This window comes from Camarhynchus parvulus, chromosome 9 (genome assembly GCF_901933205.1).
Source record: "Camarhynchus parvulus chromosome 9, STF_HiC, whole genome shotgun sequence".
In the NCBI taxonomy this organism is placed as follows: Eukaryota; Metazoa; Chordata; class Aves; order Passeriformes; family Thraupidae; genus Camarhynchus; species Camarhynchus parvulus.
The window spans coordinates 17,446,734-17,472,932 of NC_044579.1; the positions used below are offsets into that span (position 1 = coordinate 17,446,734).

The 26,199-nt window shown below is 43.1% G+C and overlaps 1 protein-coding gene across 1 annotated transcript in view; it reads left to right on the forward strand.

Moving 5' to 3' along the window:
• The window catches only part of EPHA4 (EPH receptor A4), a 104,477-nt gene extending 98,480 nt beyond the window's left edge, over window positions 1-5,997 (forward strand). Inside the window, exons 16-18 of the mRNA XM_030954495.1 lie at window positions 551-706; window positions 991-1,861; window positions 4,075-5,997. Coding sequence (XP_030810355.1) covers window positions 551-706; window positions 991-1,105 — 271 coding nt within the window. The 3' untranslated portion in view covers window positions 1,106-1,861; window positions 4,075-5,997. The remainder of the gene's footprint in view (window positions 1-550; window positions 707-990; window positions 1,862-4,074) is intronic.
• The last annotated feature ends 20,202 nt before the right edge of the window (window positions 5,998-26,199 follow it).

Below are 26,199 nucleotides of genomic sequence, written 5' to 3' on the forward strand. Positions count from 1 at the left end.
AATGCACTGAGCAGACCTGGCTAGAAACAGGAGTTATCTGAACCTGCCCAGAGTTTTACCCTCCAAACCAGTCTGGCAGGGTGTGAGCTCCCAGTTCTTTGCATATACTTCAGCAGTGTTTCTATAGCTGCTGAGCTGAAGTCTGACACATGCAGGGCTGGCAAGGTCTGGCATTGCTGCCCATGAGATACAGACCCAGCAAGCCAAATGCCTTCCAGCATTGCCTCTTCTTTGTTTTGGGGAGTAAAAGCATTTTCTGTGAACTTGGTTATATCTGGGATGGAAATCATAAGCTGCATTGTGGTTCAAATTAGATCTCAAACCAAAAATAGAAACTTCAGGTGAAATTCATTCTTAGCAAAAGTTGGCCCATTCTTTTGCATCTTGTTCAGTTTTGATCTGAGTTGATTTGCAGAGTTTCTTTGGGCACAGCCTCTTGCACTTGCTTTCCCTCATCATTGAGGTTAATTGTTGCAGAGACCAAACTTGGGTTTGTGGTTTGTGATCCAGCTGACACCATTTCTCTGTCCTTTCACTGTTTGGCATCCAGACCTAGCACAGCCTTGCTGGATCCCAGCTCCCCCGAGTTCTCGGCGGTTGTTTCTGTCAGTGACTGGCTCCAAGCCATGAAAATGGAGCGATACAAGGATAACTTCACAGCTGCTGGCTATACCACCCTAGAGGCTGTGGTGCATATGAACCAGGAGTAAGTACTCAGAGATATAACAAAAAAACTGGTAAATCTGGATTTAATCAGCCTCTCTTGCTTTGTGCTGCATATCATTACACTCATTAAAGGAATGGAATGCCTTTCATTTGGATGGAGGATAACTTTAAAATGCCTCCATAATGCCTCCACTTATTTAATTAAACATTTCTGTACATCTGCTTTTGCTAATGCTGCTTGTGGTTGACTCTTAATATTTTTCTCTACGTCTCAGCATCTGATCCACCACTCTGAGCCCCTTGCTGTTCTCTTGCCTTCCACAGGGACCTGGCCAGGATCGGGATCACGGCTCTGGCGCACCAAAACAAGATCCTGAGCAGCGTCCAAGCGATGCGCACCCAAATGCAACAGATGCACGGCAGGATGGTTCCCGTCTGAGCCAGCACTGAATAAACTCAAAACTCTTGAAATTAGTTTACCTCATCCATGCACTTTAATTGAAGAACTGCACTTTTTTTACTTCGTCTCCTCGCCCGTTGAAATCAAGATCTGCAGCGTTGCTTGATGTACAGATTGTGGAAGCCAAGCGTGTGTGTTGGGAGAGGGCCTCCAGAAATGACGAGCCGTCGTTTGAAACCAGACCTGGAACAAATGGTTTCTTGGAACATACTTCTCTGTTGATCAATGATATGTAAAATACATGTATCTATATAAATATAAAGTCACATTCAAGTTTTGATGCTATGTTTGCTGCCAGATACTGTGCTTAAAAAACAACAGCATTACTTCTCCCTGTGACCTGTAGGATTACAACCATAGTGTTTTATTTGTGGGTGAAACCACCGTTGTGTATCTTTCACTGGAATGAAGAATCTGCCCTAGGATATTCTTTGCAGACTTGAGGCATCACTAACACCTTGCAAAAACCTCAGTGAGAATATCATGCGGCTAATCAGTGCCTGCCAATTAGTGATCTACCCGTTTATGGGCTTCAGACGTGAAGTGACCCACCTTGTGGATTACTGGGCCAAACTGGACTTCTGGGGAGGTTCTTGGCTATTGTGCCATACTGAAGCCTGCCATTGAAAGACTTTTGTGACCATCTTGCCAGTAGTCAGCTGTGACAATCGTGGCTGTGGAGCTTTCAGACTTCTTTTCTCTTTCAAGAAACTTACTCCCTTTGCCTCACAGAAGGTCAGTGGAAGTACTGTGTCCAACATATCCCTGATGCTTTATTTTGTAAGCTGTGCTAGGATTTCATCACTGTTGGGGGAAAATAAAAACTGCTGTGGTATGTGTTGTTTGGGGTTCCTAACTGGTTTGTAAGAATCTGTGCTGGTTTCCCAGACTAATTGCTGAGCCCTTCCCATTGTTTGCTCTATTTGATGGCAGTGAAAATTGCACTATCTCAAATTGCTCTCAAGCTGTTGCCTGGTAGGGTGTGCAGACAAGGTGTAGGCGTGTCTTGGGGCTCAGCTCAGTGCTGAAAGTTTGACCTCAATTCACACTGAGAGCCCTTATGCTGTGGTTGGAAAAGCTCAACATGAATGGATGCCACAGTGTAAAGTACAAGTACTCATAAAGGCACTGAGAAGAAACAAAGACTTTTCCTGCATTCTCATGAACAGCAGTAAAAGCAGTATTTGGGTTTTAGAAAGATGTGTTTCAGTTGTGGTGTCAGTGGTTTTATGGGGAAGGGAGCAGATAAAAATGGGATAGAACATGCAGCCTTGCAGGTTTTGTGCAGTTTGGGTGTCAGGCAGGGTAACAGCTCGTGCACCATGATCCTGTTGGATCAGTTGTGGGAACCAAACTCCACTTTGAAAACCAGCCCTGTAGGGTGGGTATCTGGGATTATCAGGGCAGCTGTGGGTGTGTGAATGCCAGGTGCAGACTGCACAGCTGGGGCCTGACACCCCTCTGCAGGTATGGCCAGCAAGAGGGAGTGTGGAAAAGCTGCCCTCTGCCTCCTTCAGGGAATAGATGGAAGTTGGGTGACTGAAAGCATGTGCTGGCTTGCTGGGTGGAGGAGACTGCTATGGCAATATGGCTGTCCTCAGCAGGTCACACAGAATAAAGCTTTATCCAGTAAAGCTCTGGACACACTGAGGCTTGAATTTATTTGTCATGAAGCTTTTATTACTCTTTTTGAACAGAGTATGTAAGTTAGATTCTTTAAAGTCCTTCTGAGGACCAAAGTGATGAGATGACCTTAGAAAAAAGACAGGCCACTTATTCTGTGCTGAGGAGAATTTTCATGGAGGAGGATTTTCATGACATGTCCTTTAGAACTGACATTGCATTTCAGCTGTGCCAGGCACAATGTCAGAAAGGTGAGATTTATCGTTTAATGGCACTAAGACTGGTTCTTTAGTCTATAATATTTTGGTCCTATTCCATACCTGACAGCAAATTCAAAAATGATTTAGTGGCTTTATAGGTCAAACTTTCTTAATAATTGAGTTTATCCTAAATCCAAAACAGTTCACTCAGTTGGACAAATCACACATACTGTGTTGTCACTCACATCACTTTTTTTTGTCACTTTTAACAATAACTTGCTGATTTTAACCACTAACTCTCCCTCACTCCCAACTCTCTCAGAGAACAACTTGTTCTGAATATGAGATGCTAAATTTGGATCCTGTCAAGTCATGACAGCTCAGTATAAACTGTTCTGCAGTATTACTTTTAAAAGCTTTTCCATTTCAAGAAATTTAAGATTTCTTTCAAAAAATCTATTTAAATCAGCATGTTTTAATGTCACTTTGCCAGGCAACATAAGAAGTAGTTACTCATCTTAAAGACCTGACATTTGTACTTTCAGCAGGAAAAATTCTTCTGCCTCTCAAGTGCAGAGATACTTGAAGTTTCCTTGCTGTAAATCTGTTGCGTTCTGTTGAGATCATCTTTTTTATCTAAAACCAAAATACACCCAATTTTCTGGCCAGTTTGTTAAATTGCTGTCTTGGAGTCTAGTAGTGGTAATTCAAAACAGTGCAATATTTTCCACACAAAATGGAAAACTGTGTCCCTATAGAATGAAAACTGTGAAGGCAGCTCAGATGCTGGGTTTTCAGCACTGCCACTGGTGGTTGTGTTTCCTGTGAGATAAAATATGGCCAAGGAGGGGCGTCCACTGGAATGTGATTTTAGCTTTAAGAGAGCAGATGGAGGGGAAAAAAGGTGGCCATTGTAAATATAGATAGAAAAATAGATTGGTTGATTACATATCTGAATGTAAGGTATGCCATGGAAGCATGACCTTGGAATAGTGTGAGGGAAGGAAGAAGGACAGGGAAGGCAAAGGGTTCCCACCCTTTGAGCATTGCCATTTGGGCAGGTTTGGGTGTCTGTCTTGGAGCACGTGGTTTAATACATTTAATTTGGGTTCTCTTTTCATGCAGGGAAATGGATTTTGCTTTCACAGCCTCGTAGCCCGTCCTGTTGATCACATTGACCAAGGAGGAACACAGAGCAGACATGAAGCCTTCTGGACCCACAGATGCGTCTTCCATAGCACTGATTCTGGAAAACACATGCTGAACAGTCATCAGTCCCTGAAGAGAGTGTGACTTTTACTTTCTATTTTTTTTTTTCCTGGGCCACCCACTCCGTTGTTTTTCTCCACTGAGCGATAACTAACTCGTTAAGACTCAGCACCCAGTTGTCACTTGAGGAATGTACTGTGTCAAAGCCCTGCAGACTTCTGGATTTTGTTTTTCCTCCTCTTCTGCTTTCTCTGCTTACCTTTGGTTTTATTTATATATTTTGTTGTCTCTCCTCATTCCCCTGGCTGTCACCGCTACATCCCGGACGAATGAAGGTGACAGAGCACTCCACATCTTACCATGGACGCCAGGCCAGGTGCCACAGCAAAGAACCCAGTTCCTGTGAGCTGCCTGTGTACATTGCTGAAGTGACATTTTACACTAAAGGTGCCATTGCAGTGATATAAATGTATTTTTTCCTTGAATGGATAATGGATTATTATCTCCTCCGAAAGGTGCGTACGTGTGCTTGTGTGCGTGTGTCGGCGTGCAAGTCACCTCCTGTGTAGAACTGCCTGTGAACATGCCCCAAACACCTCTGTCCTGTGAGACCAGGCTGATAGCTCATGTCTGAAATGATAGCAAGAACACACACATTAAGAAAGTGTTGAAATTTCTGTATCTGTAATTGTATTTTTTAGCTGCCACACTAACGTTGTTGAGTAGTTCAGCAGCCTGAAACAGGGGCAATTTCAAGTTAGTTTTGGAGTAATGGATGCAGGATCTCAAGTGTTGTTTATTTGTACTAGTGCCCTGCTCATGACCAAGAACAGCCAGTTTCTCAGTGGCAAGGTGGTGGAGGCAGCACCTGCATCTCCATCCACTGGTAATCCTGAACTGAATTCTTACGTAGCCTTTTTTAACTGCAAAAATAGGATTTTAAAGACTTGTTGAATGCTAGCAAATATATGCAGTTCTTCCATTCACAGAAGCACCTTGCTCTGTGTGCAACGTAATAATCAGAACACTTCCCTGGTTTCCAGCACAGATAAGGAACAAAAATGCAACAAGACCTGTAAAGTTAACAGCAAGAGTTGTTCAGTGTGTCCTGTTCCTCGTGCAGTTGAAGGGCAGTTGAAGGGCAGCAGAAGCCACTCCATGGCCCAGGGAGCAGTGCTGCAGCGTGCTGGCACTGCCTAGGAGAGCTTGCTGTGTTTGGGGAGTTCACCCTGCTGTGCTGTGGGGCAGCTGGAGAGGAGCTGAGTGCCTGCACCCAGGGACACAAGGCCACCAGCAGCAGGCAGGGGACAGGTGGCCGTGCTGCCCACCTGGGCCAGGGGCTCTCGGGCACATATGGGGCAGTGTGGACACGCAGCCCTGCCCAGAGCTGTGACCTGATGCCCAAGGCTGCTCCTGTTCCCTCTTTCCCCCCTCGCTGACCCTCCATGGTATTCCTGCTCTGGAGGAGGAGGAAGAGCAGGGCTGGCAGGGGAGTGAGGGCAGCTGGGCATGGTGGGCACCAGGACGTGCCAGCTGTGCCTGGCAGAGGTGGCCACCACAGAGAGGCCGGGCCACCACAGGCTGCTCCAGACACTGCTGCCCTCGGGGACAAGCCAGCTTGTCCCCCACGACGAGTGTGTTCAATTGTCCTGCTCACACACCAATGGTTGATGTTTGTCCGGGTTTCTTGCTGTGCTAATTTTGTGATGGATCTTATGTATTAAAAATATATATGTATAAAATACAAAAAAAAAAAAAAAGCTGGTAAGTAACCAGTAAACAGGACTTAAAAAGCAGTATTTTTCTTTTATGTGACATTTTCATAACCAGAAAAAAAAATCTGAAATACTAATCAGACAAATAAAAAGAGAGTGCATTTATTTTTTTGTATCACTGCAAGTATGTTGGAATATGCAAGGACTGTGTAAATTAGAATGTATGAGGCATATTATAATTTAGTTCATACTGAAAAAATCTAACAGCATTTCTTGGTTCGTGCATTTGAACGATCTCTGGGTTAGATATATAGATTTTTCTATTTTGTTTTAATTTGTAATTTTTTTCTCCCTCCGTGAATTTTAGGTACACATAACTTATGTCATTTATTTATGGTCTTTTATACCTAGTTTGTAAAATTGTAAAATAGCAAACAATGCAAACATTTGCATTTGAAAATAATAAAGTAGTTGCTGTACAAACCTGAAATGGACTATTTCTAATTATTGCATGTTGCATTTAATTTAGAGTTTTATCCACAACAGATACAGATGGAGAATTCAGAGTAACAATCCTGATGTTTACCCCAAAGGGATTTATATTCTCTTCAGCAGATTTCAGATTTCCTTGCTGCTGTCCTGAGCTGTGGTGTTTGTGATGTGGGAGGGGTGCTGCAGCCAGGCTGCTTGGAAATAATATCAGTGATCCTTCCTTGGAGACCAGGTGCAATCCATGGGTACTGTGCCTGAGAAAAACCTACAGGGCCATAATTTTTCCTGTTCACGACTGGGATTGGCTAGGGATTGTGTCCCCCCCGTGCTCCCCAGCTGGACCTTGCCTAAGGTCAGGTGTCCTTGGTAGAACTCCTGCAGTTATCCCCGTGTCCTTTGGGCCAGGCTGTCATCCCTCCTGTGCAGCCATGGCCTTGCTGCTGAGTTACTGCCCGCAGTGCTCTGCTCAGGGGCTGCCTTTGCCTGTGCCAGTGGGCTTGTGTTGGGCACTCATGGAAAGGTGTCAGGAGCAGCAGAAAATGCAGAGGGACAGCTTCCCTGAGGAGTTTCCCTCCAAGCCAGGAACTGAGAGCATGGATGCTGTGCAAAGGATGTTGCTGTGTGATGGCTCATGGCTGTGGGTGCCAAGGGTGCAGTGGCCTCAGCCACCACCTCAACAGCAGGACTGCTGCTTAGTTTGGGATGCACAGGCCTTTAACTACCCAAATTGCACATGTACACCATTCCTGGCAGGCAAAGAAACAATGGTGGCTCTTGTAGAATTTTCCTTAAGATTTTGAGCTATTTGAAGGAGATTTTGAACCAAACGAATTGGGAATTCCTTTTGTTTGTTAATGAATAATTAACAAACCAAATGATTTGTTAATCAAAATCCAGTGATATCAGCAGAACAGCATTGTGCAGTGCTGGTGCCCAAAAGCCCTGCTGCCAGCAGTGGGTGGTTGTGATTTAAAAGCAAGTTCACCTCCAGTAGCTGGGTGAGGAGGGCAGCCAGCTGGGTGTCTCTGAGGTGCCTCTGAGGATTCAGCAATTGAGTACTGAGGGAGATGTGTCATGGCTGGAGAAACAGATTCCAGTTCACACACACAAAGGTGTTTTACAAATTGTTTAGCTTCATTGTGAAATGAAAGAAGAACCTTTAAGTCTTTTTTAAGAAACAACTGTTTCAAAATGTCCATTGAGGGTTGAACACTTGGGTCCTTACCCTCCTGTTGCTGATTCTCTGCTCTTTTCCCCTTTTAGTTCCCAAATCTAAGAAATCATCCTCTAGAAACTTTTTACTCCATTGTTTAATTTACTTCCAAGTATATGGATTTTACTGAAAGATTTCCTTGCCAAAAAGACATTTTTTCTCTCCCTGTCACTCATTCTTTCCACATATTTATACAGTAGCATGAGGCAAGTGAATCTATTTCCACATAAAGCCTATATATTTGCATTTCATTCATGGTGAACGTCCCTGTCCTTGAGCTGAGCATGGACTAGTGCAAAAAACAGATGTGGGGGCCACTGCAGACATGTCAGGAAAAACAAAATGTTTTCTGACAATTGCAAAGCAAAAAAAAAAAGGCTTTTTATGCTCTAAATCAGCAACATGATTAAAACTAGAGCTGGGTTTGAGGCCTTGACCTCAGTTATTTTACCCTTTCCCTTGAAGGGAAGTACCCTTGGGCCATTGGCTGATCCTCTATTGAATGGGTTACAGACCCCTGACATACCTTATTTCTGGCAGTGGCCCTGAACATAATTCTTTGTTTATAGGAGCCTCCAAGAAAGTTATATGAATATGTAGACTTTTAGAAGTAAAATTAAAACCTAAAGCATTTCATTCCAACCAGTTTAGTAAAATGTATTCTCCATGGGTGGATGGAGAGAGTAGCCACAGGAATAAGCTACATTAACTTGCTTTCATACATATACATGTATTTATATATATATGGGTCAATTATATCCCAGTAATCTGCTGTGGATTACTAGCCTTTAACCAGACCAAGAAAAAATGATATAAATCCTTGTTTTTATAGTTCTCTTGAACTTACTCATTACTCTCTTCTATAAAATCTTGTAATTAATGAAATGGGCTGAGGCATTTTGAGACATTCACTTTTTGAAGACTATTTTTGAAATGAAAAAACCCCACTGATCAGCAGAACAAAGCCATCATGAGGAACCCAGCTCCCCTCCAGTTTCTGACGAGGTAACCAGCCTCCCCCAAGGTCAATAAGCATTTATAGGTGTGGGTAGGTGCCTACTGCCAATTTTTAATGATGCTGCTTGGCAGAGGGGTGCAGCAGCTCAGGTAATGAACTCCTACTTCCCACTTGGATTTTCAGCCTTGCACTAAGCATCCTGCTGGTGAAATTACCTAAACTGCGCTCTAATCACCTTGGGGAGAGACTTTTCAGAAGCCAACCATCACAACAAGAAGCCACATGAGTTCAGAGGGGCTGGAGAGCTGTGGGGGGAGCCTGCTGAGCTGCCCTGGTGCCTCTCATGCCCTGGAGCCTGCTGCAATCCATGCTTTGGGTTAGCCTTGAAGAGAGCTGCCTCTTCCCTCCTGCCTCCCCTGCTCTGAGTCAGCCCTTCCCCACATGACAATGTCCCTGGGATGATGAAGCTGTGTCCTGCCTCCTCTCCCCAGGCACCAAGGTCTGACAGGGCCTGAGCAGGTCCAACGTGCCACAGGGACCCCAGGAGGTGGCTCTGAGCTCACTGCAGGGCTGGGATGAGATCCCTCACTCAGGAACATCATCAGAGGTTGGGCTGCTCAGCACCTGAGGCTGGACTAATCTCTCATGCTCTGGAAATGCAGATAGCAGGAGGGGAGTGGGCATTGGAGGGGCCAGTTTTCAGCAGGTTTAAATCCAAAAGCCCTTTAAGGATTCTGGCCTCAAGTTTTCAGTGCTGTGGAGGCCTGTGCCCTCTTGATGCCATGTGCCAGTGGAGCCTCCTGCAAACTGAACATGTGAGAATTCAGCACAGGAGTCCCCGGGGAGTGCCTGGTTCATCTGCTGAGCGCATTAACCTGTGTCTGAGACCTTACCCAGCCAGCCCATTCACAATGGGTAACAAGCATAAATGACCATTTACTTCCACCTTTTTGGAAAATTGTTAAAATTCTGTTTGAAAAAAAATGCTTCTATAAAAAGGGTTAAAATTGAATGTTGATATTCTTTCACAATTACAGAGGCTGCTGGGTTGATTGAAGCAGCAGAAATGAATGGCCTAGGAAAGGTGACACTGACAATTAAGGAAATAAGGATAAATGAGTTGATCTGAGCCTGCAGGTGGTATGAACTGATTTCACTGGGAGTGCCCTGACTTGCATCATCTTAAAGATCTAGTCCTTATCTACATGCCACATGAAACTTGGGTAATTCTGTTTGTATATTTCACCAGAAAATATATTTTCAATTGTGGTTTGGCAATGACTCGAGCAGTGATAGCACATTTAAGCTGGTCTTTTTGTCTGTTGATTTTTTTTATGTTGCCATTACTCATACAAATATTTGAAGTACTTGTTGAACAATACAAAATAATGGTATCCAACAACAGACAGGAGGGTTTCCGTGGAGTCCTGCAGCTCCTGGCTTTGTCAGCGTCTGTTTTCAGGTTCGATGGCAGAAGGTTTTATTTGCCCAAATGGTTTGCATTGCAGCATGACATCCTCAGAGACCATTTTTGTCATTTTTGCAGACTATCCCAGTGTTCCACTGTGGCTGCTGAAGAGGCAGGACATCCATGTGCCTGCAGGAGCCCTGGGAATGGCAGAGCCAGGATTAGCAGCCCTCAATAAGCTGCCTGTTGTGTTCTCAGCAGCACCAGCAGGGCAGGGCTGGTTCAAGTGTTGGAGGTTCACCCACGCTGATGCTGTCCCACACCGTATCCCTGCAGGGTGGCTCTGGGGAAGGCAGGTAGGAGAGCCCGAGCAGTGGCAGCTGCTGAGCATTTGCAGGCAGCAACTCCACTTTTCCTGTGCCCAGAGACACTGCTCTCTTTAGTGTGGGTTCAAAAAGTGATGTCTGTCAGCTTTGCTTCCACAGATGCTGCTTCACATTTCACCTGCCTTTGTCTTCATACCAGGCTGCACCCTGTTAGGAGCCACTTTTGACTTAGGCAGAGTTTTGGAAATTATTGGTTTTGGAGCCAGTTTATCACCCTGAACAGGTGGAAGAGATCATCAACAATTTTTAATCAGCTTTGAAAGTGGGTGTAGTTGATCCAAGAACAAAAAAGCATTCACCAAGTACTAAATCCAATCAACCGTGGGTGACTGATTACTTTTAGCTTTCTTAATTGATTGACTGTGGCAGTTCTAAGAAGGAGCTATTCTGAAACCCAAGGAAATCCACACAAGTGTTTCAATTCTTGGAATAACTTGTAAGTGATGTGTTAAACCTGTGTTTGTCTTCAACAGCACTGTGTGTTATGAGCCAAATATACAGATGGTTGTGCAAGAGCTCTGCTGGAATAATGGGTTGGTTTTTCCTCTTGCTTAGTAACAAGTTAAATGGTGGAAGGCATAGGTTTATGGATTCTTTGAAAAAGGTTTGAGGAGTTTTTCCCAGTTAAAGCTCCTAGGAGATGCCTAGTAGCATCTAGCAATGGGATTTTCAAACAGAGGCTCCTTTCACCACAGCAAAGAAGCACAAAATCTACCTGCATCTGTCAGTGTGTAAGTGAAATTGCCTTTTACACACACATGTGCAGGAGAAGAGCTGTGTTCAGGCTGGCTGGGGTGGTGCAGCTCTGAGCACTGCTGCTCAGCTCCTCGGTGTCCCTGGGGCAGAGCTGCCCTGCTGAGGACAGGCTGGACTCTGCACTGACACACAGAGTGGGCACTGCTCTGGAGGATGGGGCCTGAGCTCACTGTGCATGGGCTTATCTGTCCCAGGGCTGCCCTTAGGACACAATTCAGGCAGGCTTTGTAACACCAGTGTCAGATTTTTCCTGGTATTTTACCTCACTGACAGCTACTTGTACTCACAGAACTGAGAAGGAACCTGTCAAGTCCTGAAGTGTGACTTTCCCAGCAATGTGTTCTAGGGCAAATCATTAATGTCATTATTCTTTTGTTTTCAACACAGTGAGACAACTCCAGCTGGCAATGAATGTGCATAATACACAGGGATGCCTTTGGTATGCTACAGAGCAGCCTGTCAGAAGGTGACTCAGACCCAAATAAAGGTACCAGCCTTCATTGAACAGGGCTCAGTCATCACCCTCAGTCTCAGACCTGTCTGCTGATGGCTTGGGACCAAAGCTCTTGTGGGCTGATTGAGAACTTTTTTAAAAACGCTTTTGAACCTGGGAATTCTGTAGTTTAACAATCAGAATCCCTGGGAGCAATCACCTTCCCTGTAAAGCACAGATTTATTCCTGGGTCAGCCTCATTTTACTAATAACAGGAAGAAATTCCTTGGGAGTATTTTAATACAAATTTTAAAAGTCTTCTTGTCATAAAACAAACAAGTCACATCAATCTGTTCCTGACCTTGGCATGAGAGTTGGGGTGGGACTGTTGATGTATTAAAATGAAAGAAATTCAGTTGGCAAAATTCTTTCTCTGGGGCCACTTTTTACCTGTGAATAGGGGTACTTTGGTTCAGGAAAAAGACAAATACAGTCCTGACATTGCATCTTTTTGCTACCCTGACTTTCAGCTGCATTATTTTTCTTCCATCTGTGGATAATACAACAGGTTTTCTTCAACATTCCCTTTTCAAGGTGTATAAAATCAGCAGTGGTCAATGTCTATCTAGCCTTTGCCAGCTGTGGAAATTATCCAAGTTGTATCACAGCTGCTGGGCATCTTTTAATTGCAAGCCACAATTACACTGCTCCCCTGCTCTTGGTTCCCCAGCCAGCAGCTGCTTGGAAGGGGAGAAAGAACTCACAAGGAGCAGTTCCCTGAGGATAAAAGGTGATTTTCCCCTTTTTGGGCTGGGTAGCAGGTCTGGGAGCTGTTATGGTATCAGGACATGCAAATGCTGTTTCCATGAGAATTAAATAGCTGAACTGACTCAAGTCCCTGCTGGCCTCACTGTGCTCCCAGGCTCAGCCAGGGATGCACCTGAGCCCTCTGTGTCCTGGGACATCCCAAGGGATGATGTTCCTGAGCTCAGATGCTGGGGAACAGCAGTCCTGGTGCTTTTGTGGTAGATATGTTTTGTATCATAGCAAATCTCTAGTTTGGCATTTGCTTGAGGAAAGCAGCAAGCAACAAGCAACAAACAAGTGTGGCTTAAATCAGAAACACCTGCAAAATTATGCAGGGTTTGTGTGTGTGTTTTAAATGAAAGTGGGGGCAAATTTTTTCTTGGCTTAGACTTTTGCAGTTTGTTGAAAAATTACATGGTCTCCATTCCCTCCTTGCAAAGTTAATTGTTGTCAAACCCTGAGCCAACTGAAATAAGCTTTTGTTTCTCACAGTGGAGAAGAAAAGCTGAGCAGGATCTGTTTATGTTCTGAAAGCACACACAGCCAGTTCTGGGCCTGAGCTCTGGTTTGTGTTGCCTTGATCAAAGACACCAGATAGAGCAGCAGACAAAGCAGGGCCTGGGCTGGGCTGGCAGCAGAGGCAGGAGATGCCCTTGGCAGGTTTTACCTGACATTCTCCTCTCTCCAGAAACCTGCATGTTTTCATTGCATTAACTGTTCATTGCTCCCCACACTGTTACCAGCAGTGCCAGTGCTGGGTTTCTGCACCAGTGCTTGGGTCTCCATTCCCTCCATGCAGACAGCCTCAAGTCAAGCTCTGTCTGATGAAGTCCTGGTTTATTGGTTTGCTGATTTTTTCATTGCTTCATTCATCCCAAATTAATCATACTCCCTGTTCTTCAGCTGCCATTTATGTCTGGTTGTTTTTTTTTTCTTTTCCATCATTAAACCTCCTTCATCCCCCACTCTTGAATCCCCACTGGTGAGGAGTTTCCCTATTCCCAAAGCACTGTGAGTTCCTGGCTGGCCCCACCACAGCAGTCTCAGGGCTGGAGAGGTTTGTGCTTGTCACAATGACACGTGCAGTGGCATCACTACAGCACCTCCTGCACATACAGACACATTTCAAGGAAAAAAGGAAAGCAGCTCTCCTTAAATTGCTGAGGAAATAAGGACAATGTGCTGCTGGGCACTGGAATGCTTCCTCCCTTTGCTCTCTAACAAAGCATTTGTCAAACCCAGCACGTTCTGCTGTGTGTGGTTCATGTCCTGAGGAGGAATTTGCCCCCCATATGTGACTGAGGAGCATTATGTGGTATTGTCAACACACACAGGGCTGCCCAGGCACTTCCAAGTGCTCACATAACCCAAACTGCTCCCCAGCACAAGAAAGGACACCCGATGATTTTTGTAATTCTAACTCTTATTTTCTTGCTGGAATAGAAATCTTTTTGTTCACTCATCCTTTTCCTTATTGGGTCTAATTTTATTGATTGTTGAACAAACTTGTACTAATCCTAAGCCCTTTCTGCTTGTATTAAAAAAGGGATTTCCATGGGCTTATAAGCTTGCCTTTTTGAATCAGAACGCCATGTTGGTTTATCTCATAATCTTTAATATCTCATTACCAGCAGGAACAGCATATGGAATCTTAAATTGAGCAACTGAAGGTCTTGGTTGTGAACAAATTGTGTTCATTGTAAGGTCTGAATCTGTGCAGAAGATCCCCTGTGCCTCTCGCATAGGTAACTGCATGAACTGCATTCATCCTGCAGATGCAATGGCTTGCAGTGCAGTGTTTACCAAGGGCAATGTCAGACTGGTGGGATTGGAGCTGCCCTGCTTCATTTGTTTCATTTTGCAGCTTTTTCTCTCCTCTTTGGAGTCAGTGCTGTGTCCTGGGGCTTTGGTTCAAGTGGAACGCAGCTAAAGCAGCTGCCTTTCAGCTGTGTGCTGCCTCGTAGATGATATCTGATATCGATGGTGCTGCTCTTGCTGTTTATGTATCGTTTTGTAAACTAAAAGGTATTGTTTTAATGGATTTGCTGAAGAGCACCGCCAAGCATTCAGCTCATGAACTGTCCTCTTTGATTCATTGCTATTTGAAATTCAGTGTGTGACTGATCAACTGGGTTGCATAGAATTTTTTTTCTTTATGTTGCCTGAATCAATCAAACTTTCTCAGTGAGAAACTGTAATTTAAAAGAAAAACACACAAAACTGAAAAACCCTATTTATATTCTAAGGCCTGGATTTTTAAGAGTGCAAAGAGCATTAAAGAAGACTTAAGAAGTCAGCTGGAGTTTTCCTGGCATGAAATAGCACAGAGTTAGTGCAGTTTGTCTTACATCACTTTAGTTCAGTCCCAGCATTGTAAGCAGGTATAAATCTGAGCAGCCCTGATGAGTGAGGAGGTTGTCTCTGCTTCAGTCTGGTCTCCAGGCTGTGAAAAGTTGGTCTGAAATGAGGAGGCAGCCGGGACAGGGCTGCAGCCAGGCTGAGAAACAAAAGGGAGGCCAAGAAAGAGGAGGAGAAAAAAGGCAGAGGAAAAACTTCTAACACAAAAACATGAAAAAAAACCATGTTACAGACTTTTTCAAAGTGGAGAATTTGCTCATTTTTAGAGCTGTCGCAATGAAAAATTGAGTCACAAATGAACAGTATTCTCTTTTCTCTGATGAATTAAAATCATATAACTATGTTTACTAAGTGCCAAAAGAAAAGATACTCTAAGAACATAAAGTTTGTTGTGTGTTAAAGATTTCAGAACACAGACAATAAACCCAAGACATCTCTGGATATGGCCTGAGGAGTGCATGTTTGTAATGCATTGCATATGTCCCTCCATGCACATCTGATCTGGGGCTGGCAGTCTGGGCTGTTATTTCACTTGATTTGTATATTTTAAAAGCCCCAGCTCCTTCCTCACTGAAGATGAGGAGATTATTTTTTTATATTTGTTTTAATTGGATACAAGTAAAGCAGATTCCTGACAAAGCAAAAATCCAAACATTTTTCTTTCTGTTGCTTTTTAGAGAACAAATATTTTTAAGAATTCATAGGGCTCTGCAAGTCAAGTGTCAGAACTTGAAATGAGAAAAGGAGGGAGATAGAGGGAAAATTGTGATGAAAAAGAATGACAGAGTCTGGCTGGGGAAAACAATAATGGATATGGGTAGAATGAAAGGACTGAGCCCTTGGCTGGTGTTAATTGGTCCAACTCCTCTAAAGTTGGTAGAGGATTGATTCACAGCAGTTGTAATCCTCGAGTTAAATCCCAGCCCCACTGGGAGTTTTATCATTGTCTTCAAAAGAAGAAAGATTGTAACCTGTGTGTTATTTTATTCATTTAGCCAGTGAATCTCCTCACAGCAAAAAGAACTGGGCTCAGCCAGCTCTTCCCTGGGGGAGGAGTGGGGGTCAGAGTGCTTTAGGAACTAGAAATGTGGAACTAGCTCTCTGCAAAAATTGTAAAAAACCTTCCAAACAAGCCTTTGTCTCATCTTAGTAGTTGATGCTTTTTCACAGCTACCATTCAAAACTGCTGAACTGCAAAATTTTCTAATCCAAGCCAGGTGAAAACTTCAGCTCTTGGCTCGTTTCCTGAGACGAGTTTGGGTCTGTGTCCAACCTCCAGCAATGGATGCTGCGTTTGCACAGGGCCATGGCAGACAGCTGAGCTCCTGCTCACAGACACAGGAGCAAGGCACAGAGCTCATTTGCACTACGTGGTGTGCATGGGAAGCAGTTGTTGATCCTGGCTTATCAGAGGCTAAATTCAAGGAATACAAACTCTAAAGTGTAAACCAGGCCAGGTGATGGGGAATGAAGAGATTTAATGACAAAAAGTACAGTCCTTGGCTTGGTAAAATCTACCTGATGGACTTAATGTGGGATTGGCCTTTGGCTGTCTCTAAGCACCACTGCTGAGATTTCAGAGGTGCCAGAGGCCACACAAACCCTAAGGGACAGAAAACCAGCATAAAGCTCCTATTTTGCATATTTTGTGGGTTTTTTCCCATGCCTTGTAACTACTGAACCATCAGAAAGCTGCTTTTAGGTTGCTATTCAGACTTGGTTTGGCAGTTTCAAGCTTAGCCTCCTAATTAACTACGTGGAGTTGCAACCTGTGTATGCAGAATATTGACACATTCCTAATTATCTTACTCATGTATGAGGAATTTAAGATACTAAATTCAACTTCCCCTAGGATTAAACTTGGCTCTGTTCCTCAGGCTCTGGCTGAAACAGTGCAAGGAACATCAAAATCCCACTGTCAACACCACAGAGATCCACACAAAGCCAAGACAAACTCCCCTCAGAGCCCAGCACACATCCGCACACGACTGCATGGGAAACAGGCACAGAAAAGCAGTTTATACATGGCTCAGAGATGAGGATACTCCTGGGGAGGACTGGCTTGCTTGCTCTGAGTCTTTTTCCTGAAAATTTGTTTCTTTTTTTGTTGTTGAAAAGAAATTACTGGATAAAGAGCAAACTCTCCTTTGTCATAGAAATACGGTCTCTTAAGGTGGCATTGACAAAATATCTACTGTTTGGGGATGTTCTGGTAAAAGTAGATTCAAAAGTAGATTCAAGTTTTTGGCAGGAATTCACTTGGTTTTTATGTGTTGAAAATAAGCCAGAGTAGTAAATGCTATGCCAGAATAGTGGTGTTCTACGGACTTTCTTAAGGCAAAAGATAAGAGATTATTTTTTGTCCTCTTGGTGTTTTCTTTGTATTTTCTTTTTTTTCTTTGGTGAACCATTTCCCTGAAATAGTTTCTCAGCTTTTACTCCATGCAGTTGTGGTCTTCTCAGCATTACCTTTAGTTTATATTTCCCCTTTGTTCCTGTACTCACTTTGTAGCTAGATTTTCAATTCCTCCCTTGCTCAGATTGCCGCTGATCCCTGTAGTGTCTGTGAGCTGCAGTATTTCATCCCACGATTGTTTTCTGTAATTGTGTACCAAATACAGGCTGCTGTTGTGTTTGATGAGGAGTGAAGAGTGGTGCACAGCCATCATTACCTGGGAGCTCACTGTAGACTTCCTGATATTGGCAGCATTCTTGCAGAAGTGCTGTAAGCAGAGGTGAGGGTAAGGCTCTGCCTCCAAGCTGTAGCTTTCCAGCTCTAGACACCTTTGTGGGCAGGGGAAGAATAGGAAGAGGAAATAAAAAATAATCAGAGAGATCAGAATTATATATAATTATATATTTAGATTCCACTTTTTTTTTTCCTTTGCATGCATGGTCACAACAAGCCTGAGTTTGTGAATAGATGGGCTGAGACCCCAAAGGTGTTTTACTTGCAAATTGTATCTAGAGATTTCATTTGGGAGTTATTAGCGAAGGGCACTTTGGGGGATTTGCCTGCATACCAACACTGTCCAGGCATCAGATTACCTTGTATGAGGACAGGAGAGTTGAGGAGAGCAGAGGCCCCTTGTGACACCCTGTCCTTCCTGTGTCTCTTCTGTTGTTTCACCAGCTACTCCTGTGCTTGGGGCTGCTAGAGCCTGGTGGAACAGTCTTGTAATTCAGCACGGGTCAGCACCATAGCCCTAACAGTCAACCTGAGCAGCTTCAATCCAGCAAAAAGTTCAGAATGCAGGTGTAAACTGGAAGCTACTCACCATCCAATTGCCACAACTTTACCAAGGACAAGCAGAGAGCTGGAGTCAAGATTAGCCTGGCTCCTACTGAGCTGGCTCTGGAGAAATGGATCACCAAACCCTGGACACTGCTGCAGCTATCAATGCTGGTAAATAGCTAAAGCCCTTTAATTCTGCCCAGCTTAGGAGACTTAAAAATTCCATCACATCACACCACAGCTTCCTCTTCGTGCTGCACAGGCACTCCATAAATCCACACGGTTCTCTCGCTCTTATCTGAATCGCAATGCAGTTATTAAACAAATTGTAAGTCTATTTCATATCCTTTTTACTACTTTGAAAACTGCACAATATAAAGCTTAATAAAAGCTGAATGCTCCAAAACTGCTCTTAGAACTGAAAATATGACTACATCAAAAGACTTTACAAGGGCAGGATTTTAATGGCTGAATAATATGCTGGAACAGAGCAGTAATTTCTTCTCGAATGCTGGGATGAATTATTTATGCTTTGACAATATTATGTGTCTCTAAAGCAGCTTTTAGTTATTCGCCTATTGGAGGACACAGCTGATCCTGCTGCCCACTCTTGTAATTACATTAACCTCTTGACACTACATGACAAGCTTTTCCTGTGAACTACAATCAATAGCCCATAACTGCTACCTATTTAATAGGGCCATGGTTACACTTCAGATATAATTAGCTCTTTTCCCCCTTCCTCTTTTAACAGAGTGTGGAAAAAGCCCATGTTGTTTAAATTAAAAAAAAAAATACACACAACAAAATAAAGGCTGTTAAGGAAAAGAATAAAAGCATTCAAATCACTGAATAGGCAAGTAATATGTTCCCTGAGTTTGGTTCAGAAATGTGCAGCCCCTCCATTAGTTCACATCTGCATTTAAAAGGAAGGGGAAGCCATAGCCCAGGAGGACTTTTAGGAATCACTTGCAGAAGTGTTGGTACAGGTGGGCAAGGCTGTGGCAGGATACAGCTGAAGCACAGGCTGATAATGAGATAAAGCAGCTTCATGCCCACTCTGTTTCACCTGGCTTTCACATGTCATTGCATGCCATTGGAGCTGCCTTGTCTCAGGGATATATTTAGATTGAGATAAATACTTACAGGTCTTGAAATAAAAGTGTTTGACTAATTGTGTTAACACTTTCAAACAAGTAATGCTTTCTTGAAGCTAATCTTTTTCATGTTATGGATAATTTGAAGAGACTAATGGACACAGTATGAAAGAGATTGATCTTCATCTTGGTGTAATAGAGATTACCTGTCATGGGGCCTTTAAAACACCTTTTCCTTCCTTGATCTGTAGGTAGGTGGTCATGCTCATGCCATTGGCCCAGACAACACTGCCCCAATTGTAATTTAAACGTTTATTATTTTCTCTACTCCAAATAAATCTTTACATTTTCATGTGCTATTTTGAAAAATGGCCCTCAGGAACTAAAGAGGTTTTGTGGCTTTTTTTGATTTTGTTTTTTGGTTGGTAGATTGAGCACTTAATGCAGCTGGTCATTTTAACAGAACAGGACAAGCACTTGTAATCAGGTTTTGTAACTTTTTAAAAACAGGCAGTTTGCAAGAGTTGTATTCCTTCAATCAGGATCCAAAGAAATCAAGTTGATGAACTTCTTTCCAGATCCTCCAAGGGACTTCCAACCAGGTTTGCAGCAAGGTAAATTAATGCTATTGACACATGACAAGACAATATTGGTAGTGAAAAAACCGGACTGGTTTCTTTCGTCACAACCATCTTTCTCTAGATCTGTCAACCCTTTCCATTGGGTGCCTCTGTGTTTTTTAGGATCCTCACTCAAATTTCAACCCTTTTGGAGCTAGATGCCTAAACTTATGTAACATCAGGGTCTTAGGACTAGCTTGTCTTCTCTGAAATTACTGAAAAATATTTCTTTACTTGCTTGACTTCACTGGCAGGAAATGTTCTTTTGTGAGCGTACCTGTTGTGACAAGTTTCTTTAAAATGCAAAAATTACAGACTCTAACTTCAGCTTGTAAGCAGTTATTCTCTAACCTTCATCTTATAAGTAGTTATAAGAAAATACATTCACTTGTAGTAAAAATAATAGCTTTTGTTTCTTGTGTTTGTGCACTTTACTGGCTTAGGTGGGGCTTAGATCGTGGATGTGGCTGAGGCCCTGGGAAGCTTCCTGACCCTGACCATGCCTTGCGGTCACTAAAACAGAGCCTAAACTGCTCTGTGACATTGGTTCTCTGGAATAAGGGTGAGGTTTGATGATTAACAATATGTAGTCCCAGGAAGGCTTACCTTTGCTTAGTAAATATTATATTTCCTATTTCAAGACTATAAGGAAGCCATGGTTTGCCCTGCCCTCAAAAGCTCAGAATAGAATAACAGATATGAAAGCAGATTTCTGCTATAAAAACTTCCTTATCAGTGTGTGCAGTTGCTATCTGGACACTTTTTTTTTCAGCATAGACAGATTACCAGAATTGTTAATACTCTTCTAAATTAGAGTAATAGCTCTGTTTAAGATGGTAACTAGATGCTCCTGGGAATAGCACTGGAGTAATCAACCATAAGGCAGAGATTCCAAGGAAACTCTGAAACACCTTCCCATTTCTCCCAAGAGACAAAAGACAAGAAAGAGAAAGAGCTGAATAAGCAGTTAATAACATATAATGAGTTAGAAGTTTAAAGTTTATGATGATTCATAATTATTATAAGAAACCAGTTTGTCAATTCATGAATTCAAGACAAGCTTGTTTTCCTGCACGCTGCCTATTGCCACTCTCTGTGGCTGTGAGGTGTTGTACTGCCTTTCAACAGAACTTCATTTTTGGAGACATTTTTTCTTTCCTTCAGTATGTCTGTCAAGTAAGCAAAGGGTTTGGCTAGGTTTTCTGTTCCCCCTCCTTAAATTTATTAAAAAAAAAAAATGATGCCAGTCAGATTTTCTAAGATATTTTTGGTAACAGAATTTCCCTCACACAGATTTGTTGATCCCAGTAGCTGACAAGGTGTGTTAAAGCAAGTTCTTATAAAACTGCTGTCCTAAGAAAAATGATAGATTATCTGCTTCTCTGCAGAAGGCAGACATCCTCTTTTCATAGCTTGAGTGTGTCAGAGGTTCTCAAAGGTGAATCTGTTGTAGCCTTGACAATTTGAGAATAGAGTGAAGGAGACAGAGGTAAAGGACCTGAGGGCAGGGAAGGGAGGAGGAGGAGGAAGGCTGGTTCTCAGAGCAGGGCAGAAGTAAACACCCCAGCAGCTGAATGGATGGGTCTGTCTGGGACACTGACATTTGGGAGTGCACCAAATGAGAAAAGGGTCATTTAGCAGCTTACTAACTTCCACAATTAACAACCCCTCCACCCCAGATGGAAACAGTGATAATTTTCTTACTATTTTATAGCTTAGTTCTGATAAGATGTTGGAAGATCTCAGTCTTTGAGGCTCCCCTTGTGTTATTTAACATGTCAGTTACAGTTTGTCTACCAAAGAAACCCTCATCGATTTAGAAAAAAAAGGAAATGTTTTGTTACTTCCAGTTTACAAAGTAGGAATTGTGACTCACTGAGAGGGAGTTATTTTATTAAAGGTCACCCAGACAAGTATGTGACAAAGGCAGGAACAGAAATCAGATCTTCAGGACAACAAACCTGTTCTTCAATGGCAAGGATATTTTCCTTCTGCATTTTTAGTGTTTGGAATAGGCTGAGAAGCTCTTCCTGACTGTAGATTTGTTTAATGGTATTACAAGATTAACAGTAGTCATCTGGCTGGAATTTTCCCTAACAAGTCATATCACTATGTGTTTATTTAATATGATATAACCTTTCATTTTCCTGCCGGCAAATATTTCATTTCAGAGATACTAAGCTGACTGAAGTTACAACTTGCATGAGTGATATGGAATTTGAAGTTAAACAGCAGACTGTTTGTTATATTTATAACTGATAGCAAAAGGGATTTCAGTTCGTAATTAAAAATAAAAAAATCAGGAGCTTGTCAGCATTAAAGTGAGGGAAGTCCTCATTGGGAAATGCACAGCATAGCTGAAGTATTTATGCACCTATTTATTTTCTTGCACACCCATGTGATTAATCTGTGTGCTATCAGCTGCTCTCCCAAACAATGATTTCCTCAGCTCTGGATTGCACAGAGCCAGGCACGGCATGAAATGAGAGCGAGCTGCTTCGGTTTTCCTGGGCTGTTCTTTGTGCTGCAGCAGCAGGCAGAGCCTGGATTGTTATGAGCAGGGTGTTTCTCATCCTGCCAGGCCTTTTCCTACAGCCCCTGCCAATTTGGCCTCACAGTGGGGTACACTTGTCTTTGAAGGCTGAATGAGCTGAGAATGTGGTTTTGATTCTTATCTCTGAGCAGATTTGGCACCTTCATCTCACATGGGGAAGGGGAAATGAAAATCAAGCCTGGAATCACCAGTATGGCAATGCAAAGTGCTCCTATGAGGCTGGCAGGACACAAACCTGCAGGGTACGTCCTGAACATAGGCACCAGTCCTTTAAGGACTAGATTACCCCAGTTTGGGAGCTTCTATTCCAGAGGATACTGGTGCATTCTTTTCTAGACAGGAGAGTTCAGACACCTTCTAAAGGCACCTGAATAAACAAAGTCTATGAGCATTTCACTGAGGTAACACTGGAAGTCCTAGAAAAGGATATTTTCCCTGTTGTGTGGTAACCCACCCATTTGTACATACATTATTTAACAGTGGTCACCTAGGAATGGCAAGCAAGGGAGTATCTCATGTTCCCTTTGAGATGTTACAGGAATAGTATTCCATTACAGCATATAGTATCCATAATGGCTTGAGTGATACATTCATTGTATCCAGTGTCCATTTTGAACAGGGAAGGAGAAAAATGGTAACATGATCACACTGTCCATAGCCTGGGATTTGGGATACAGCTGGGTTGCTTCTGCTGAAAAAAAGGCTTGAATACAGCAGAACAATTTACTTCCAAATCTGTTTTTCTATTGCATTATTCCAGATTTGTTGGGGAGGGGGGTTGGGGGAGTGGTTTATGGTATGAAAGAGGATTTCAGCTGCTGCAGAGCAGATGTCTGCAGCAAGCAACCAATGAAGTCCACCAGCTTGTTCAGTGAGCAGAGCACAGGCACTCTGAAAGGAAAAAGTCTGGAACCCGGGCCTTGTATTTAGATATAAGTTTGTAGGCACACAGTTTGTGGTAATTGGGAGTGGGGCTGGGCTCAGTCTGATCCCTAATGGGCACAGCTGTGAGCAGCAGGTGAGCAGCATTGACAGCAATGAGCCATGGAATGCCCAGGGGCACTGACCAACCACCAAAGGGAACAGAGGGCACACAGGTGCAGTGCATCAACAGGAGGGGATAAAAGGTTGGGCTAAACAAGAAGGGCAGATGCTTGCAGCCTTCTGAAATGACATGGTGTTGCTGTGTATGGGCAGAGGCCTGAAGCCTTCTGATGAGGTATGGTGTTACTCTGGATGGGTTGAAGCTTTCTGAAATCGTGTGGTGAAGCTCTGTGTATGGTGGCCCTCTCAACTGTGACACAAGTTTGAGCTCCTTCACCCAGGGTGGGTCCAGCCCTGCTCCTCTATCCCAGGTAGGAGGCAAAGTCAAAGGGAGAGAGTTGAAAGCTCCCTGCAATGTCAGGGATGTGACACCAGCTGCTGAGCATCCCTGTGCTCCTCGGCATGAGAGCACCAGGCTGGGCATTCCCTGTGCTTAGAAATATCCTTCTGGGGCTGTCCAGGCTTTTCAGCAGGATTTTCCCTTCATCTGTTTCACCTTGTTCTTCTCATCCAAATCAAGTAGATCAAATTATTATCCCCTAGTCTTATCCTTTCACTCCTCACAAGTCTTCTCACTTGATTGTTGTTTAACTTTGTGAAACCCAACTAAACCTCCCACAAAATCAAATATGTAAAACTACAGGAAAAGTGTATTTCCTATGTATTTTCTTGCTTTTCACAGTGTTTATACAGAGCCTCTGATGATTTTTAAATGTCATTCATATTTTAAAATTATTTGATTAAATGTTTCAACAATTTTGCTTACACTTTAGTTAACTATTGCTATACCTAGCAGTCTCTCTTAGGTTGTTTATTAACTTCAAATTCAGTCCTGCATTCAAAGGAATTGACTTCCAACTGCTGTGCAAGGCTCTGTGGCACAGTTTGCCAGAGAGTGTATGGCATTATTTTTGCTTTTTAACTAGATGAGCATAACCCTCCTAATCACATTCCTATGGGATATTTCATGTATAGAAAGTGAAGATTTGCTTTCCCATGCATTGAGAGAAAATGTTATAAAACTCAATTTCCATAGTAATTGTAGAAAGCAAAGGTATCGCAGATACTCATATCCATGGAGCATCTTTGTGTTTGTCTCATATTATTATGAGATTTCTTTATTTCTTGAGTGGTTTTATGTAATTCAGCCACTTCACTTTTGTCTATGGTCAAAATCTGATTTATCAAGATAAAGCTATTATTTCCACAGGTAGATGTAACTCTTGAGCTGAAAATAAAATGTAACATACTATGGGAAAATGCAAACTAAGACATATGAGAACAAAACCTTTCTACAGCATGCTCCAAATTGGCAGGGATAGAGCAAGAAATGATGTAGTAAAAAGACTTGGGATTGATTGCTTCCATAAAATTAGCTTTGATCTGCAACGTGATATAACCGGAAGAAAGGCTAGCACAGTTTGGGGCTGCATTGATTGGAACATGTCGTGGAGCAAATAAACCAGAGACTGGGTCTTGTTTTAACTCCTTGGGGTTTTAATGCTGTGGATTTTTCCTAGACTAGCAGCCCTCAGTCTTTCTCAGTGCTGCCCTGGGGCCTCGGTTACTCTGCGTCCATCCTCGTGTTCTTGTGTTTGGGATGTCTTGTAAAGATATCAGTGGCCCAAAAATACTGATTGCAGAGAAATAAATTGGTCTGGAAGGACTGCTGTATAGAGGTAAACATAAGGTGTTCTGGTAAAATTATATGCTTAGCAGGAAAGCAGCTAAGTTGCAAATTAATGCAAAATAATGTAATTGATATATATAGAAGGAAAACAAGGATTCAGTCACACCACAGAAGCTACGATATAATTAGGAGCAGTAGAATGAACATAAAAAGGAAAAAAAGTAATTTGAATATTAAGAAAAATATTCTGTACTGCCTTTAGCCTTTCAAATAACATCCCAAGTGAGGCTGTGGGGGATTCTTGAAAATTGATCCTATAGGTATTAATTAAAGAGCCAATAAACCTGCAATCGAGAGCAATCTTATTTCTCCTGGAGGGATTGCCCAGATGATCTGTGAAATATTTTTTGTCTGCGTCTCCTCTGGCTTATGCAGATGAAAGAGAAAAGCTGTAGTGGTGTCTTCAGCACAGGTGGTGATCTGGCTGTTGATGGAACATTGAGTCCACCAAGCCTGCAATGCCAAATGGAAAAGGGCAAAGAAAGGAGGCACCTGGAGGGGGATGAGCAGCAGGCACAAATGCAGTACCCTGCTGAGAGTTGCATCAAGGCAGGGGAAAGCAAAGTGCAACAGGGCCTTCAGAGAGGAAAGGAACAAAATTCTTCTTGGAGGACAAATGTGTGCTCCTATGGCTGAACCCAGAGATGCAATGGCAGCTCTGCAGCAAAACAACACTCAGTGCTCAGGGTCAAATGGTTCAGCAAAGTGCTAGGGTGCTGCCTGAAGGTCAAGGGGGTGCTTTCCTTCCCTGGTTTTAGCTCTTTTTGCTGAGTGGGTCCATGGACGGCTATGGAGGAACACTGGACCCCCTGACACCTCTGGAGCTCCCTCCCCTCTCTGGGTCTGTCCCAGCAGTGTACCCTCTCCCTCAGCCTGGGGAGACCTGATCCAGATTTTATCCCTCCCAGGATTTGATGAGAGCACTGTTGAAAGTGAAGAGCTATTTTACAGACAGGCATACAACATGTATCCATGGGTATATGTTTTCATGTATTTGAGGGAATCAAGCTGAGAGGGGTGAAGCTAAAAAGTGTTTTCTGAGTGTGTAGCAGTAAATCCAATAATATATTCCCAAATGTGTTAGGTGAAAGTCAACAGCTGAAGTAGTCATTGTATCAGCTGCTGGCTGTTCTGCACCTTGGGCTTCCCAGTCTCACTGTAGAGGAAATTATTTGTGTAGCCAGGAGCCACAAGCAGCCTGGCTGCTCCCTCTTTGAGTGTCTCATGTCTCAGCAAACACAGAAATCTGGAAGGTCTCTGTCTCATAACAGGCAG